The sequence below is a fragment of the Macaca mulatta genome, chromosome 2, assembly GCF_049350105.2.
Source record: "Macaca mulatta isolate MMU2019108-1 chromosome 2, T2T-MMU8v2.0, whole genome shotgun sequence".
Taxonomy (NCBI): Eukaryota; Metazoa; Chordata; class Mammalia; order Primates; family Cercopithecidae; genus Macaca; species Macaca mulatta.
Window position 1 is genome coordinate 41002673 of NC_133407.1, and position 15653 is coordinate 41018325.

Genomic DNA, 15653 nt, shown 5'->3' on the forward strand with positions numbered 1-15653 from the left:
CTTTGTGTCCTGTCTCCTAGTTGTGCTGTGAAAAGTCAAGCTGGGCTGAACCACCATGGGAACTGGGGGACAGTTCCCAGCAGCCACCACAGAAGTGTACCCCAGTTCTGCCTATCTGAGTTGAGGGAAGAGGATTTCACCAAAAGCCAGAAAAAAACACTTCTTGGGATTGAGTTTGCAGAAAAGGAGGTACTTTAAATCACTGAAAATCTGTGGCCTTCAAGAAGAGTGTGGACTTAAAAGCAGACAGTCCCCATGCAGCAGGAGTGGCTACGCTACAAATTGGCACCCCAAAATACAAATATCTATTTGATGACTTAGATAAGGAATGGGCAGGAGCTGGGAATGGTGGCTTACACCTGTAATCCAAGCACTTTGGGAGGCCAAGGTGGGAGGATTGCTTGAGGCCAGCAGTTCAAGACCAGCCTGGGCAACAAAATGAGATCCCATCTCTACAGTAAGTTTAAATTTTTTTAAAACTAGCTGGGAACAGTGGTATATGCCTGTAATCCTAGCTATTCGGGAGACTGTGGCAGGAAGATCACTGGAGCTGTAGTTAGAAGTTGCAGTTAACTGTGATCATGCCACTGTACTCCATCTTGGGCAACAAAGTGAAACTTCATCCATCTCTAAAAATAAAATATTTGAAGAGCGTAAGAATGGGCAGGAAGATTACCAGGAGGAAAAGGCTTGAAAGAAACTCAAAAGCTAAAGGCAACAATGCAAGGAGATAAAACAGCCCAAGAGGACACTTGTGGGGCTCCTAAAGGAGCTGGAAGGAATAACAACCAGCCAGGACCTAATGCCTAACTTCCCATCAGAAACAGCCGTGTAAAGTATTTTCTTGCACTTGACGAGGAACTGGGGAAGACAGACCTGAAGCAGAGGAGCTGGATGAAATGCCTGGAGGGAGAAATGTAAGTTTGCAATGATTCTCCCAGAGAGTTTAATTTTGACCTAGAACCCAGAAAAGTGTCACTTGTTAGCACAGAAGTAAGCCTTAAAGTGTTTACAGAAAGGCAAAAGGCAGATACCTATAATACTCTAGTTAATAATCATAATTATCACTGGGCACAGTGGCTTGCACCTGTAATCCTAGCAATGCAGGAGGCTGAGACAGAAGGATCATCACTTGAACGCAGGAATTCAAGGCCACAGTGATCATGCCACTGCACTCCAGCATGGGCAACAGAGCAAGATCCCACCTCAAAAAATAAATATAAATAAATAATTATAATAATCATTACCAGTTATTAAATTCTTCCTAAGCACAATCTCTGTTCTTGCAAAATCTCACTTAACTTTTCATTCATCTGACAAAAATGTATCATGTCTCTTTGGAACTTACAGTTGTAGAAGAATGTAATTCAATGCAACAGGCTGTATTGTGTAAACTAAAGATGGATTAATGAAGTAAATGGTGGTGGTAGCAGGACTGCATACTTGTATGTTACCAGCTCTGTATAACTGATAGCTCAAGATTCAATCTCATTGTATTCCACACAGTTGATACAGCATGCAGTGCTCTGAGGACAGTGCCAGAAGTAAAATAACTACTATTTATTGAGCTGCATATTGGCTCTTCAGCTTAATCTTTACAAAAATCAGGAAAATGTGTATTAGCTTTAGGTTTAAAAAGTTGAAAACTGAGGCTGGGGGTGAGGGAAGGACATGCCCAAGGCCTCATGGATAAAAGATGGCAGAAACAGGATGTGAACATAAGGCAAAGACTTCCAAGTCTGCATCCTTTTCCCCTGCCCAGACCCTGTTTCTAAATGCAGGAATGGGCTGCCTTTAGAATTGAAGAGCTTGGTCTAGGCTTGAGCACAATAAGCGCAGAGGGTATATGGGCGTTGACCCATTTGTAACAATATCATCAATGATGTGAAATTAGGAGTATGAATTAAGTTTAAAGCATGGATGACTTGCATCCCATTCATACTTGCCTTCCCTGGAAACAGTGGAAAGGACGAGTAAAGGGCCAACAATGAGCAGAATGGAGAGGGGGCAAAGATATGGCAAACTCATGTCCCTGGCTCCATAATGTCCCTGACTTGACATCACAGTCAAGTAATGCTTTTTCTAAAGTGCTTGCAAACATTTTGACTAAATTTGGTAAAGTGGTAAGCCTTACAGTTAGAGGGAAGTGAGCTAGAATCAAGGGCACAGCTTGGCCACCTACATCTCTGGACCTCACTTTCCCCATTTGTGAAACGCCTCACAGTAAGACATTTATATGAAAGTGCTGGACCAGGCACGGTGGCTTACTCCTGTAATCCCAGCACTTTGGGAGGCCAAGGTGGGTGGATCACCTAAGGTCAGGAGTTCAAGACCAGCCTGACCAATATGGTGAAACCCAGTCTCTACTAAAAATATGAACAAATTAGCCGGGCATGGTGGTGTGCGCCTGTAGTCCCAGCTACTCAAGAAGCTGAGACAGGAGAATTGCTTGAACCCAGGAGGCAGAGGTTGCAGTGGGCTGAGATCACCCCACTGCACTCCAGCCTGGCTGACAGCAAGACTCTGTCTCAAAAAAACAAACAAACAAACAAACAAAAAAACAAAGAAAGTGCCCTGTGACCCATTTACAAGATCTAGCTCTTGGCATCACTAAATCATCGCTGCTGTGTCTACATCACTCAGGGTTCTCAAACACTTAGGACATTTGATCTTCTAGCCTTTTTTTCCTCCAAACTCAAAAACATTTTATGAATTCAAATATCCAAAGGAGAGATCACTTAAGGCCCTGTGTTCTCCTTTCCTATCCCCATCCTACGGGTTCTGCTTACTTCACTATATCTCAGCCCCTTTGCAGGCACTGAGGGTCTTGATTTTTTTTTTTATATGACTATCTACATTTTCCCCCTTCTGCTTCAGTGTGTAAAAACAACAGCCACGGGAGAGTTACAGAGTTTCCTATCAACCTATAAATCATATTTACACACACAGGAGTGAAGTTTTAAACCAGACCACATTTAATCCAGAGAACAGTTTCACAAAACCTTCACAAAATCTAAATCAAAAATCCATAAGGGAAAAAAGTGAGACTTCTCATAAGTATCCTTTTTAAAGGAGCTTGTCTGTTTATTTCTTGCTATTGGCTGAATGGTTTCACTGGTTATGAAACCAGTTTGTCTTTCCCCATTTTCCGGTAGAAGAAACCAGCCCTAGAAGGTGAAGTGATTATAAGTTAGTTATAAAGTTGGGGAGTCTATTGGTGTTCAGTAAAGCTGCTTTCTCTCTCTTCAAAAGAGAAAGATATTTCAGCATCAGCATGCCTCTTCAAATATGTGGACAAACATCTAAAAGTTACACGTTATTGTGTATGATGAAGACACCACAGGGAGCTGAGAACAGGTCTACACAGCTCAAGAGAACCTTCAACCTAGGTAAATGAGGCTGCTTGCCCTGATTTCTCAATGAGAAAAGCTAGGAACCAGAATGCCTGCTCAGCTTGCGGCTGTGGTGGTCCCCATTTAGATGGCAGGGGCAGCTACCACAAAGCATCATGCCCTAGGATGGCCTAGTCAGTGGTGCAGCATCATTTCTTGGTGGGGAGACACATCATCAGAGTTGTAGGTGGATCTCACCTTAAAGGATGTCTTAGACAGTTCCTGCTGCTATAACAAGATTACCTTAGACTGGGTAATGTATAAACCACAGAAATTTATTCTCACAGTTCTGGAGGCTGGGAAGTCCAAGATCAAGGTGTCAGCAGATTCCATCTGGTAAGGGTTCATGCTCTTCAAAGATAGTGCCTTTTGCTGTGTCCTCATATGGCAGAAGGGACAGAAGGGCAAAAGAGACAAACAGGCTCCCTCAAGGCCTTTTATAAGGACACTAATGTCATTCCTGAGGGTACCTCCTACAGACCTCACCTCGCAGTAGTATTGCACTGGGGATTACATTTCAACATATAAATTTTGGAGGGAAAGACACATTCAAATCATAGCAGAGGTGAAGAGGAAGGTCAGTGAAGATAGAAACCACCTATGCCGCCTCTACTGTCAGCTAGCTCCCCTGCTCATTGAGGGTCTTGTGTTCATTTTTCCTGATCTTCCCCACTACTAAAGGCTGCTAGGTCCAGGCCTTTCTTTTCTTCCTCTTTTCAAATTGTCTTCCCCTCTTGTCCATAGCAATTCACACACATGGCTGTTTCAAATCCTCAACCATATTTTATCATCATGTGAGAGGATTCACGTTCGTATACAGTTAGTACAAGTCAAAGCTATGTGGAGTTGCCAAGGGATACGTTGCTTTTAGGGAAGGAGAGGAAACTGATATTTATTGAGCCTGGCTTAGGTTTATGCCAAGTAGCATCTGATCCTCACATATCTATGCAGGAGATATCTTTGACTCCCTCCAGAACTGAGGACTCGTTTTCATTGAGCTTAAATGACTTACCTAATAACACTCACCTGGTGTCACATTGTTCTGTAGAATTTTACAAGGTACTAAGGACTTTTGTGTTGATTCCCTGGAATCTCTAGAGAATCTAGCCTCTCCCATCTTATTCTCAAGAGCCTTTCTTCTGGGGTCTGGCCTCAGACTACCATCTTCTGAGCTCCCCTCCTTTGGGCTCCTCCATTAGCCCTCTTGTCTCCAGTCTAGGACCAAGCTATGCCTGAAGGTATGGCTCCTCCCATCCCCCTACTCCACCAGGGCCCCGGTCCAGGCCTTTGGCTGCTAGTGAACTGCTGTCCCATCATCCTCACTCCCACTTCCACTTAGTGATGCCAGCCCCCGAGAACCCTCTTTCAGCCCAACTCTCCGCTCTGAGTACCTCTGCTGAGCCCTTCTTGAAAGCTGTTGTCTCGCATTATTCCTTGAAATTTTGTTATTGAATAATTAAATGAAAATCTCTGGGGGTGAGAACAAACATTAATATTTCTTTAAAAGCGCCCCCAGAAGATGCTCAGGTGCAGCCTGTGTTGAAAAAAACCACACCCAAGAGCACCTCACCTGTCAGCTCACAGCTACTTGGGGAATTAAGGTGTTTTGCAACAGGGAGGGAACACTGAGTTCCCATTTTTCTGTTTGCTTCTTTCAGCCCTGAATCCTGCCCACCCTTCAGGTCTGATAACACTTCATTGTTCATTGGGAAGAATGCTGTAGTCACACTTTTGGTGCAGGGAATCAGGCTTTAGAGCCTGTTGACTCACCTGTTATCAGCTGATAAGCCTCTTGATCAGAATATCAAGTAAGAGAAAAAATGGCTAAAAGAGAAACCTACCTGCTACCTGCTTTGTGGCAGTTTTCTCTGTTTACTTATCTATAGAGAAGATTAGGATCCCAGAGGGTAGGACTGTGCAGGTGGAGGGGAAGGTGAGTTTACCACCATGAATCTCCATGGTCATTACTAGACATAGGAGGTTTCTAGCCATAAGCAGGGGAGCCAATTTCCTCCCACTTACTGGCACCTGCCCCCATGACAGTTGCCAGTGGGACCAAGACTGATGATCGTTGTTTGTAGAATTCTCTTCCCAGCAGAGAAGCAAAGTTAAAATCAGAAGTTTATTTAGGGAGAAGAGAATCAGAATCAAGTATATAGAGATCAGTGGGATAGAACTAGAATAGGTGGACACTGTCATTCATACTTCAGACAGATATCTGGTGAGAAGGCTGCTAGGGCCTCTGTTCCTCAGACATTGCAGGAGGCACTTGAACAAGTTCTACATTATCTAACTCTCCTTTTTCAGAATTTCTCATTGATTGCCGATTTTTCTGGCATGACAAATTGCTTTATGATACAAACACACCTTAAAGTGAATATGCTGGCAGCTCCACTGATGTTTGACTCAGATGCCCATGATGTTGGCTGTTGTAGGAGAGGGAAATCTTCCCAAGGTGATTGGAGAGAGTTCTCTCCCAGGACTGCTGGAGGAGATGGGAATGCTGTCATCTTGAGAGTCACATTTATAAATAATCTACCAGGCCAGGTTATTCCCTAAGACGATTTGGAGAGCGCTTTCTTCCACATTCTTAGCATCCATTTCGGAGCATGATTGTTTATGGTTGCATCTCCAAATTTGGAGGATACATTCTGTAAGAGTTTACAGATCCTTGTACCTTGATGGAAGGCAGGACTCTACCTGTTTTTCCAGAATAAGGTGCCTCAAAACAATGTGCTGTGATGGAAAAGTAATGATTTTGAGGCAGTTTTGGATTTGACTCCCAGTTCCGCCTCCTTTCCCTTGATGTGTGTCCTTGGACAAGTTACCTCACCTGAGTGTCCATTTCTTCAACCATAAAATGGGTGATAATTATATTATCTGCATCGTAGGGTTTTTTTTTCCCATGGATTACATTTTTTAATGTCTGAAAATTCCTTACTAGCTTTCACTCAAAAGTAGCAACTGCCTGTGAAAACTAAAGCAGGACAGAACTTTCTGTTTTGTTCACAGTTTCCTCTGAGCCTTTTGCCTATAGCCCTATAGGCAGATTCCCTCAGTATCTCCTTCAAAGAGAAAAAAAGTGATAAGCATTTCTCCTGTTTCTTTTCCATTTCCAAATTTCAATTTTGCCTGGGTATTATTAACTGGTCTCACTGAGGGTAGGAATGACACCTCCTTTGAGTGTACCCCACAATCCCCTTCTAGTTAAAACTTGGCAAGGTCTCCATCTGCATTTCTAGCTGGCTCCTGACTTGCTCCCTTGGGTCCAGGTGACAGGGGGAGCTTCATGAGGGTTTTGCTTCTTCTTTTTAAAAATTCCTTCCTGGAAAACTACCCACCAGGATGCTAAAGGTGGCGATCTCCAAGAGTTGGAATAGCAGGTTATTGTTTTTTATTTCCTGTTTATAGTTTTCTATACATCTTGAAATTTTTATATTGAGCAGTTATTGTTTATATAACTAGGGAAAAAATCAGCAATTTCCCAAAAAAGAAAAATGATGCCCTTTACTTCTTCTCTGATACCACACTGTGGAATGCAATGTCTTTGCAGCTGTAAGACTTGGTGCGAGAGGTCCCCTCACATCTGCAAGGGGCTTCAGCAGCACTCTGGTCATGACTTCGAACTTGGAGGCGTGGAAACTCTCCAAAAACAATAAGACTTTAAAGGTTAGCATGTCTAGACACTGATGAAACCATCTTTCATAAGTTAGAACCACTTGATTTCAAGTAACAGAACCCCAACCTGAATTAGTTCAAACAGGTAGGGATTTTAAAATAATAATAATAATAATAATAATAATAATAATAATAATAATGGTGCTGGGATAGCACCTGAAACCTAAGGAAAGAATGTATGTGGACCATAGGAAAAGCTGGAGTCAGGAGCTCAAACACTGACTGTCAGGGCTCTCTACCTCCCTGTTGGGTTTGGTCTGCTTGCCATTATACAGCAGCTCACCGCCTGAAGGAAACCTTGGACGCCCAGGACAGCATCTTATACTTTCAGTCCCTGGAGAGAGACTGGCCGGATGCTCTCTGTGCCCAGCACAGGCATTCTGTATAAGTGTCTCACCTGCCCGGTTTGACTCAGATGCCCATGCTGGATTAATTTGCCATGGTCAAGGCACCGGGTATAAAGTCAGGGCCTGAAAGATCGAGGTCAGTATCACTACTCAAAGTAGGGCCTGTGTACCAAGCTGGCGCACAAACTATGTGTTACCCACCTGAACAGTTCTGGTACCGAAATCAAGAATAAATATTTCTAAACATTTATAACAATTTGACATGTCTGTGACACTCAAGCAGGTGATTTTGTATTTTGCCAGGATGTCAATTTGTGACAGATTGGAAATTTAAATTTTTAAGTAGTTTGAAAAACACTGATTGAAGACATGGCAACTCCTTCAAAAATCATGGACTTAGGAAAAAAGGGAATATACTGGAGGAATAAAATAATTGGTGTCTAGCACATAAGTATCTCCACACAGTTTTGCAGTTCAGCTCCACCATACCAACCCACACTAGGGGCCTTGCCTACTGGAACACATGAAGGACTAATTTGTCTTCCTTGTTAAATTATTTATACTTGTAATAGACACACTTAGTGACTGTCATTCCCCACTTTGGCATAAGCTCCATGACAACAGAGACCATGTCTGATCTGTTGTTAGCTACTGTCATCCCATGGCCAGTCAGGAGGGCTCAGTAAACAATGATTGCAATGAGTCACAGCAATTTAAGGATGCACTAGAAACAACTTTGGGTATATCTGGAGGTAAGGGCACTGCAGAAGAGTCCCTGTAGGGCCTATACGTACGACTAATTCCTAGAAAGGGAACCGCTGATAAACTGTGGTCCAGTTGAAAGGCCTAATATTGTTATATTGATCTTTTTATATACATCTGAAACCTACAGCTCACCATAATCTTAGTAGTTCCTTGTGGAAAGGGACAAAATTGAGTATCCTTGGTATATCACTTAGCAACCTTGGCTTCATCATATGCTATAAATGAATTCTCGGTTTCCTAAAGTGGACACAACTATGTAAAACTTTTATCACATACGGAAGCACAAGAGAAGAAAAATATTTGGGTTAGAAGTCACAGCTATAAGCTCTATCAGTAATTCGAACTCTCACCTTAGACAAACTATTTTCCCTTTCCGGATCCCAGATTATCAAGCTGTAAAAATGAGGAAGCTGAAATAGGTACAATCCAAGGGCCTCCCCGGTTCCAACCATCCATAATTCTCTGATTCTGTAGACCTCTGAGTGCATGTCCTTCATCAGTCAGAGAATTGTAAGTGATGTATTTTGTATTTCCCACAATTCCACATCCTTTGACAATGGCAAGGTTCACAGTTTTTGGACTTTGCTGTCTCTCAGGTGTTTGGTGCAGGTTAGTTGTGGTTTATTAAACCAGAGCCGAATCAAGTGTGCTGAGCTGGTCTGATTCGTCTGCTGTGTCTTGCCCCTTGTCCCACAGCCATGCTGCAGGCAGTGCGAGCCCTGATGATCGTAGGCATCGTCCTGGGTGCCATTGGCCTCCTGGTATCCATCTTTGCCCTGAAATGCATCCGCATTGGCAGCATGGAGGACTCTGCCAAAGCCAACATGACACTGACCTCCGGGATCATGTTCATTGTCTCAGGTAAACACAGAGCCTGGAGTTCCCACTTCTGGAATGTCAAAGCCAAATCATTCTGGTAGAGAAAACGTGACTCCTCCCTACTCCTGAATGTGGTTCAGAACTTTTCATACTGAGATTCACGATCTGAGTGTGGAGGCCCAATTGCGTATCATGAGTGCTAAGGTCCGTCTTAGCTGCCACTCCAACCCCAATAGAAGAGGTTCTTAGCTGGATGCAGTGCTTCACGTCTATAATGTCAGCACTTTGAGAGGCCAAGACAGGAGGATCACTTGAGTCCAGGAGTTCAAGACCAGCCTAGGCAGCATTGTGACACCCCATGTTGATTAAAAGAAATGGTTTTTTATTAAAAAAAAACAAACAAACAAAAACAAACAAACAAAAAAACTTAGTAAGCTTTTGAATCTTAAATTCAGCTGGAAAAAAAAGGTTCTCAACCCTAAAAGAGTCATGTGACTTGATCCCTAAAAGGCATTTTTTTGGCGAGGCTTTAGAAAGTGATTTTAAGGGAAGATATCTTGACATTACCAAAGAAACAGACCAAAAATATTTGGACTATTGAGCCTTGGTCCCAAGATGTATGAAAAATTTCTTTCTGTACACACACATGTTCTTCCACAATTAGCAAGATAAAACATTCTAAGCACCTATCACAATGTTTAGCACATAGCGAGAATTCAGTAATCAATGCTTGGTTATAAGGATACAATATTCTGCAGCCTACTCATCTAAACTCATCTAGGCATAACCTGCCTCAGAAACATTGTAATCCCTTGAAACTAACTCTGGAGATTTCTTTTTCTTTGCCCATAGGTCTTTGTGCAATTGCTGGAGTGTCTGTGTTTGCCAACATGCTGGTGACTAACTTCTGGATGTCCACAGCTAACATGTACACCGGCATGGGTGGGATGGTGCAGACTGTTCAGACCAGGTAACCTCCTAATCTAGGTCTCGTCATTCACCATGATGAATATTGTTATAAGAATCTGATTAAACACGTGCGCCTAATGTGACTGTCAGTGCCTGAAATACCAAAAATTTATCAGAGACAACCATGCCGTATCATAAATCAACAATCACCTGTAAATTCATAAACTTCATTTCAGTGAAATATCCTTGGTGATATGACTTGAGGCTGATCTGACATTTGCATTGAAATACAGTGACAGTTCATAGTATTTATCTAACACTCTTACACAAGCCCCATTGTGGTGGCGATGAAACAGGCACTATTAACCCAGGCAAGTAAATGAACATCAACTTACATCTACAGTCCATAACTGGAACCTGGCTAGGAACAGGTAAATGTTTGAATAGAAATTAGCAAGGTGCAGTAGGGGTGAGAAAAGTGATGTTCCTTTCTGGTATAGCTGCCTCTTTCTCTCATTCATTAATTCATTTATTCTACAAATGTATTGATCACCTGCTGTAAGCCAAGACATGTTCAGAGTGCTGGAGATACAAAGTCCCCGCTCTCACAGGGGGTACAGTCTGGCAGAGGGAGCTGAAACCCCACTACAATTTGGTGTCTGAAGGAGAGTAGAACTTTTAAAAGACGGAAAAACAATACCAATGCCCATATTCATGTAGTCACTTTAAACGGATATATCTCATAGCAAGAAGCTGGAGCAAATTCCTGAAAAAGAAAGATCTTGTTCTTGGGAAGAAATATAAATATTAGACCTCAGTGACCTGCATCTCTGGATGCATGCACTTGGCATTTTTTCCAGCCACATCAACATGAGGTACAGACGGAAAATGAGGGTATGATAAATCCATTACCCTCCGGCTCCCTGGAACTCCAATCCCCATTCATTTTTCTGCTTTATTTCAAGAATGTAAAGGAAGTGATCCCCAAAAACTTCCCCAATCCTACTCTATGTTCCTCTCATGGTCTCTTAGTTACAGGTGCAACTTAGAAGTAGGTTGACCAACTCATGCCAGTCTGCCTGAGACTTTCCCAGGTTTAGCCCTGCAAGTTCCACATTCTGGGAAACTCCTCCATCATGGCCAAACCAGAATGATTGCTCAGGCTACTTAGAAGAGCCCACCTTTCCCAGAGCATTTGGGTACCTGGGGTCATTGCGCTTGCCCAGAGGAGCCATCTACCAGCCACTTGGCACTTAGCACTAATACCTGCCATCACTCTCTCACACCATCTCCCTAGCACCGGCCCCTGTCCTGTGGGCAGGGAGCTTCAGTCCTGGAATTAAGACTATAGAATTCTGAAAGTCCTCCTGAACCTCCCCCTCCGTGGATGGGCAGCTGTCTTTCCCTTTCTTTTGTCTTCTCCTTTTCTCCACCCAGAAGGCTTACAAGACAGCCCAGCTGCCAAGAAAGACCTTGGCAGTCACCTTGATGGAGCTTTGGTTCCAGTGCCCCACTTGGTCCTGGAACCCCCCTCCTTCTCCTGTTCCCTGACTCTATTATTGCCACGTTGTATGTAACAGTGGCAGAGCCTAAGCCCCAGACTAGAGCTGCAAACTGCCTGCCCTCACACTGTACATAGACTGCAAGGTATTTTGTATAAAACATTTCATTTTATAATCTGAACCAATCACCAACTTTCAAAAATTAGAAGGGTTAGGCCAGGAGCGGTGGCTCACGCCTGTAATCCCGGCACTTTGGGAGGCTGAGGTGGGCAGATCACAAGGTCAGGAGTTCGAGACCAGCCTGGTCAATATGGTGAAACCCCATCTCTACTGAAAATACAAAATTAGCTGGGTGTGGTTGTGGGCACCTGTAGTCCCAGTTACTTGGGAGACTGAGGCAGGAGAATCACTTGAACCTGGGAGGCAGAGGTTGCAGTGAGCCGAGATCATGCCACTGCACTCCGGCCTGGACGACAGAGCGAGACTTCATCTCAAAAAAAAAAAAAAAAGATTAGAAGGGTTAAGGACTGGGTCCCTCAGAAACAGATCCTGAGAAGAGGATCCCAGTGCCAGAGTTTATTAAGAAAAGGGAGATGGGTTAGTAGGAGAGGGAAGCAGGGCCGGGAAGGAAGGGAAGCCATGCACGGGCGTGATTTCAGGTGAAGCCCTGGGACTCAGCCTGATCCTGAGGAGAGCTGTGCAGTGCAAATTAGACGCTAGAGTTGTCTCAACCCCAAACTAAAGAGCTGAGCTTTCATACCTTGGTGCCAGTCAGTCCCTGTGGGCAGAGTGGCTTCAGTGGCTAAACCAAAGCTAGAATTCCAGAGGCAGCCACAGGGGCCAGCAGGTAAAGGCAAAGGAATACACAAGCAGGGGAAGAGACCCACAGAAACAGTTAAATGGTAGAGCACCACTAGGGCCTACGACAAGGAGACCTCACCGCCCACACACATACGCATACTCTGTTTTCCAGCTTTGTGTAAAAACTCAGAAGATCTGGTAGCATTGCCCTGGGCCCTCATTCTCATATGACCTCCATCTCTGCAGCTGAGAGGCAGCTGCCCTTCTGGCTAGGACTCATTCTGTCCAGTTTACCACAGTCCCCACTCTGCCCGAATAGCCCAACTCATGCTTATAGGGATTTTTCCATATATTACAGTTGAGAAAACAAAATTATGTTCTTCTATCTAGCTCACTTCACTCATTTAAGTTTCTTGCCTGTCCCAGGTAAGTATTTAGGTTTGCTAACCTTGACCCAGAGTATCTAAGTTGAGGAAAAGGACTTCGTCCCTCATGCCCAGAAGATTCATTAACAATGAGAGCTTTGAAGGCAAAGTGACCTGAATTTGAATCCTGACAATATCGTGTCCTTCCTGGGTCATTGGAGGAGTTCCTCAGCCTCGCTGAGCTTCAATCTCTTCGTCTGTAAAATGCGAGTGACAGATACTATCACAGTGGTTATTGGGAAAATTAAACAAGACAGTGGTAAAAAGCACTTATCACTGTATCAGTAAGGGCTTCATACATGGTAGCAATTGTTGTTATCATCATTAGCATTAAGCAATCACTCAACCATCCATAGGGGTATCAAGGACAGGGGCTCTGTCTGTGTCAGGGCCCACGGACCAGGGCTGTCATCAGGAAATCACCTAGGGACCACCCTAGGAAGAGCCCCAGGAAAAGATCTGCTGTTCAGCCCCCAGCCACACCGGGTAGGATGACGGGGCAGGGCTCTTCATGCCAAGGCAGAAGCCCTTAAACCAAATTTCTGTCTTTTTCCCAGTCCAAGGAAATAAAAATAGCCTATAGGTAAATTTTCTCCCAGAACTTTTCCAAGGACTGAACTCAGTCAACCAGTTTTGCTCTACATATTAGTACTACACTTGGTCATGAAGCTTACATTGTTTACTTTAATCCTGCTAAATGTGTGTGCTTTTTTTTTTTTTTTTGAGACTGTTGCCCAGGCTGGAGTGCAATAGTGCGATCTCGGCTCACTGCAACCTCCGCCTCCTGGGTTCAAGCAATTCTCCTGCCTCAACTTCCCAAGTAGCTGGGATTACAGGCACCTGCCACCACACCCAGCTAATTTTTGTGTTTTTAGTAGAGACAGGGTTTCACCATGCTAGCCAGGCAGGTCTCGAACTCCCGACCTCAGGCGATCTGCCTGCCTTGGCCTCCCAAAGTGTTGGGATTAAAGGCATGAGCCACCACACCCAGCCAATGTGTGTGCTTTTAAAGCACATCTAAAGTATTGTATTTTCTTAGGTTGCAGAGGTTTGCACACATATTACTTGTCTTCCTATTGTTGGTATAACGTTCTTAGCTTGTGTCGTAGACTTTAAACATATTAGTAATTCATCAAGTTCTACAAACAGTCCCTGTGCTCTTTGGGGAACGCAAAGGGAAACTTCCAAGGAGAGGCACTCCTTTTCCGTGCTGAGCTCTCCTTTTCTGCAGAGCTCATGGAGCTGGAAATCAAGTTATCAGCTGGCATTAAAATATGCACTGACATCCTAACAGTTTTTGGTCACTTGAAGAAGGATACTGCTCTCCACCATCCAAAAATGTCCATTTGGGATCACAATTATTTTATTCTCAGGAGATTTTGTTCTCAATCCTGATCCGATGTAACTGAGTCCCATTGGAGGCAGGCCCCCTAGGCGAAGGGCACCAGCTTTGGAGTCAGACCACCCCAAGGTAGAATTCTCTTGTGAGCTGGAACAGAAGCACCACGAGCACAGCGTCTCTGTCTACCTTGTTCGTCCAGTGTCCCAGTACCAGGGCAAGGCTCTGCACATTGTAGGAACTCAATAAAGACTTGTTGAACAAATAAGTAAAGACATCAATAAAAGAAGGAATAGTCACTTCAACTTAGTTCCTTCTGAAGGTAATAGCTCTGCCTGCATGGATGGTTGTAAGGGTTATTTGAGATAAGTTAAGATGACTGCTTATTGGCCCATACTGAGAACTCAAGGAACTAAAATTCCTTCAGAAATAAGAATTTGAGATTGATTTTTTTTTTTTTTTTTTTTTTTTTTTTTTTTTTGGTCAGAGTCTCACTCTGTTGCCCAGGCTGGAGTGCAATGGCACAATCTCAGCTCACTGCAACCTCCACCTCCCAGGTTCAAGCAATTTTCATACCTTAGCCTCCTGAGTAGTTGGGATGAGAGATGTGCACCACCACACCCAGCTAATTTTTGTATTTTTGGTAGAGACAGGGTTTCACCATGTCGGCCAGATTGCTCTTGAACTCCCGACCTCAGTTGAACCTTGGCCTCCCAAAGTGCTAGGATTACAGGCGTGAACCACCGCGTCCAGTCGGGATTGATTTTATATCTCTCAAACTTCTCTTGCCAAACCTTCAAGACACTTTCTTTTGCCAGTAGAGAGGGGAAGGAGATTTCTTGAGATGTTTCACAAAGATTTATAATATTATGGTTGAGTGATGCTGGAATCCCCTGCTGTTTTGCCCCCTCGGTTTAGTCCCAATTCTACTCTCCAGGGTACCTGATCAGTTGGCTGTGACCCACAGGAGTGTGTGTTCAGGGGCATGGGCAGGGATGGATGTGGAATCCAAAAGTGGAGACAGAAAGAACAGGCAGAGCCAGGTGCAGTGGGCAGAGCCTGGAGAGTTGAGTCAACCATATTGACAGCCACCATCTCCCCACCCAGGTACACATTTGGTGCGGCTCTGTTCGTGGGCTGGGTCGCTGGAGGCCTCACACTAATTGGGGGTGTGATGATGTGCATCGCCTGCCGGGGCCTGGCACCAGAAGAAACCAAGTGAGTCTCCCTGTTCCGCTGCAACTGGACGTTTTATTTGTTCAGGGTCTATTTTAATGTATAACTTGCAGCCAAAAAAAAATTAATCTAGGTATATGGAAGAACTTTATTTGACTTAAGGATTATCGAACTTTCTCTTTTAGGGGAAACCTAAAGGATAGAATGGGAATATTTCAGCCTAGATTGATTTAAATGTGATCCTATTTGTAAGAAAAATCCATCCCTCTTGGTTCCTTCTGAGATTGTTTCGTAACTCCATGGTTCTCAACTAGGAGCATTTTCCCCCCAGGGGATATTTGGCAACATGTGAAGACATTTTTAACTGTTACAATTTTGGGAGGGTGGGGGAGAGTGATACTGGCCTCTGGCAGGTAGAGGCCAGGGATGCTACTAAACACCCTACAGTGCACAGAACTGTCCCACAGCAAAGAAGCATCTGTTCCAAACCATCAACAGTG

General features: G+C 43.9%; 1 protein-coding gene across 2 annotated transcripts in view; it reads left to right on the forward strand.

Moving 5' to 3' along the window:
- The window catches only part of CLDN18 (claudin 18), a 35320-nt gene that overhangs the window by 16388 nt on the left and 3279 nt on the right, over nt 1-15653 (forward strand). For both annotated transcript variants that reach the window (XM_001114708.5, XM_015132093.3), the window contains exons 2-4: nt 8879-9043; nt 9854-9971; nt 15085-15195. In XM_001114708.5, the coding sequence (XP_001114708.1) occupies nt 8879-9043; nt 9854-9971; nt 15085-15195 (394 nt within the window). The remainder of the gene's footprint in view (nt 1-8878; nt 9044-9853; nt 9972-15084; nt 15196-15653) is intronic.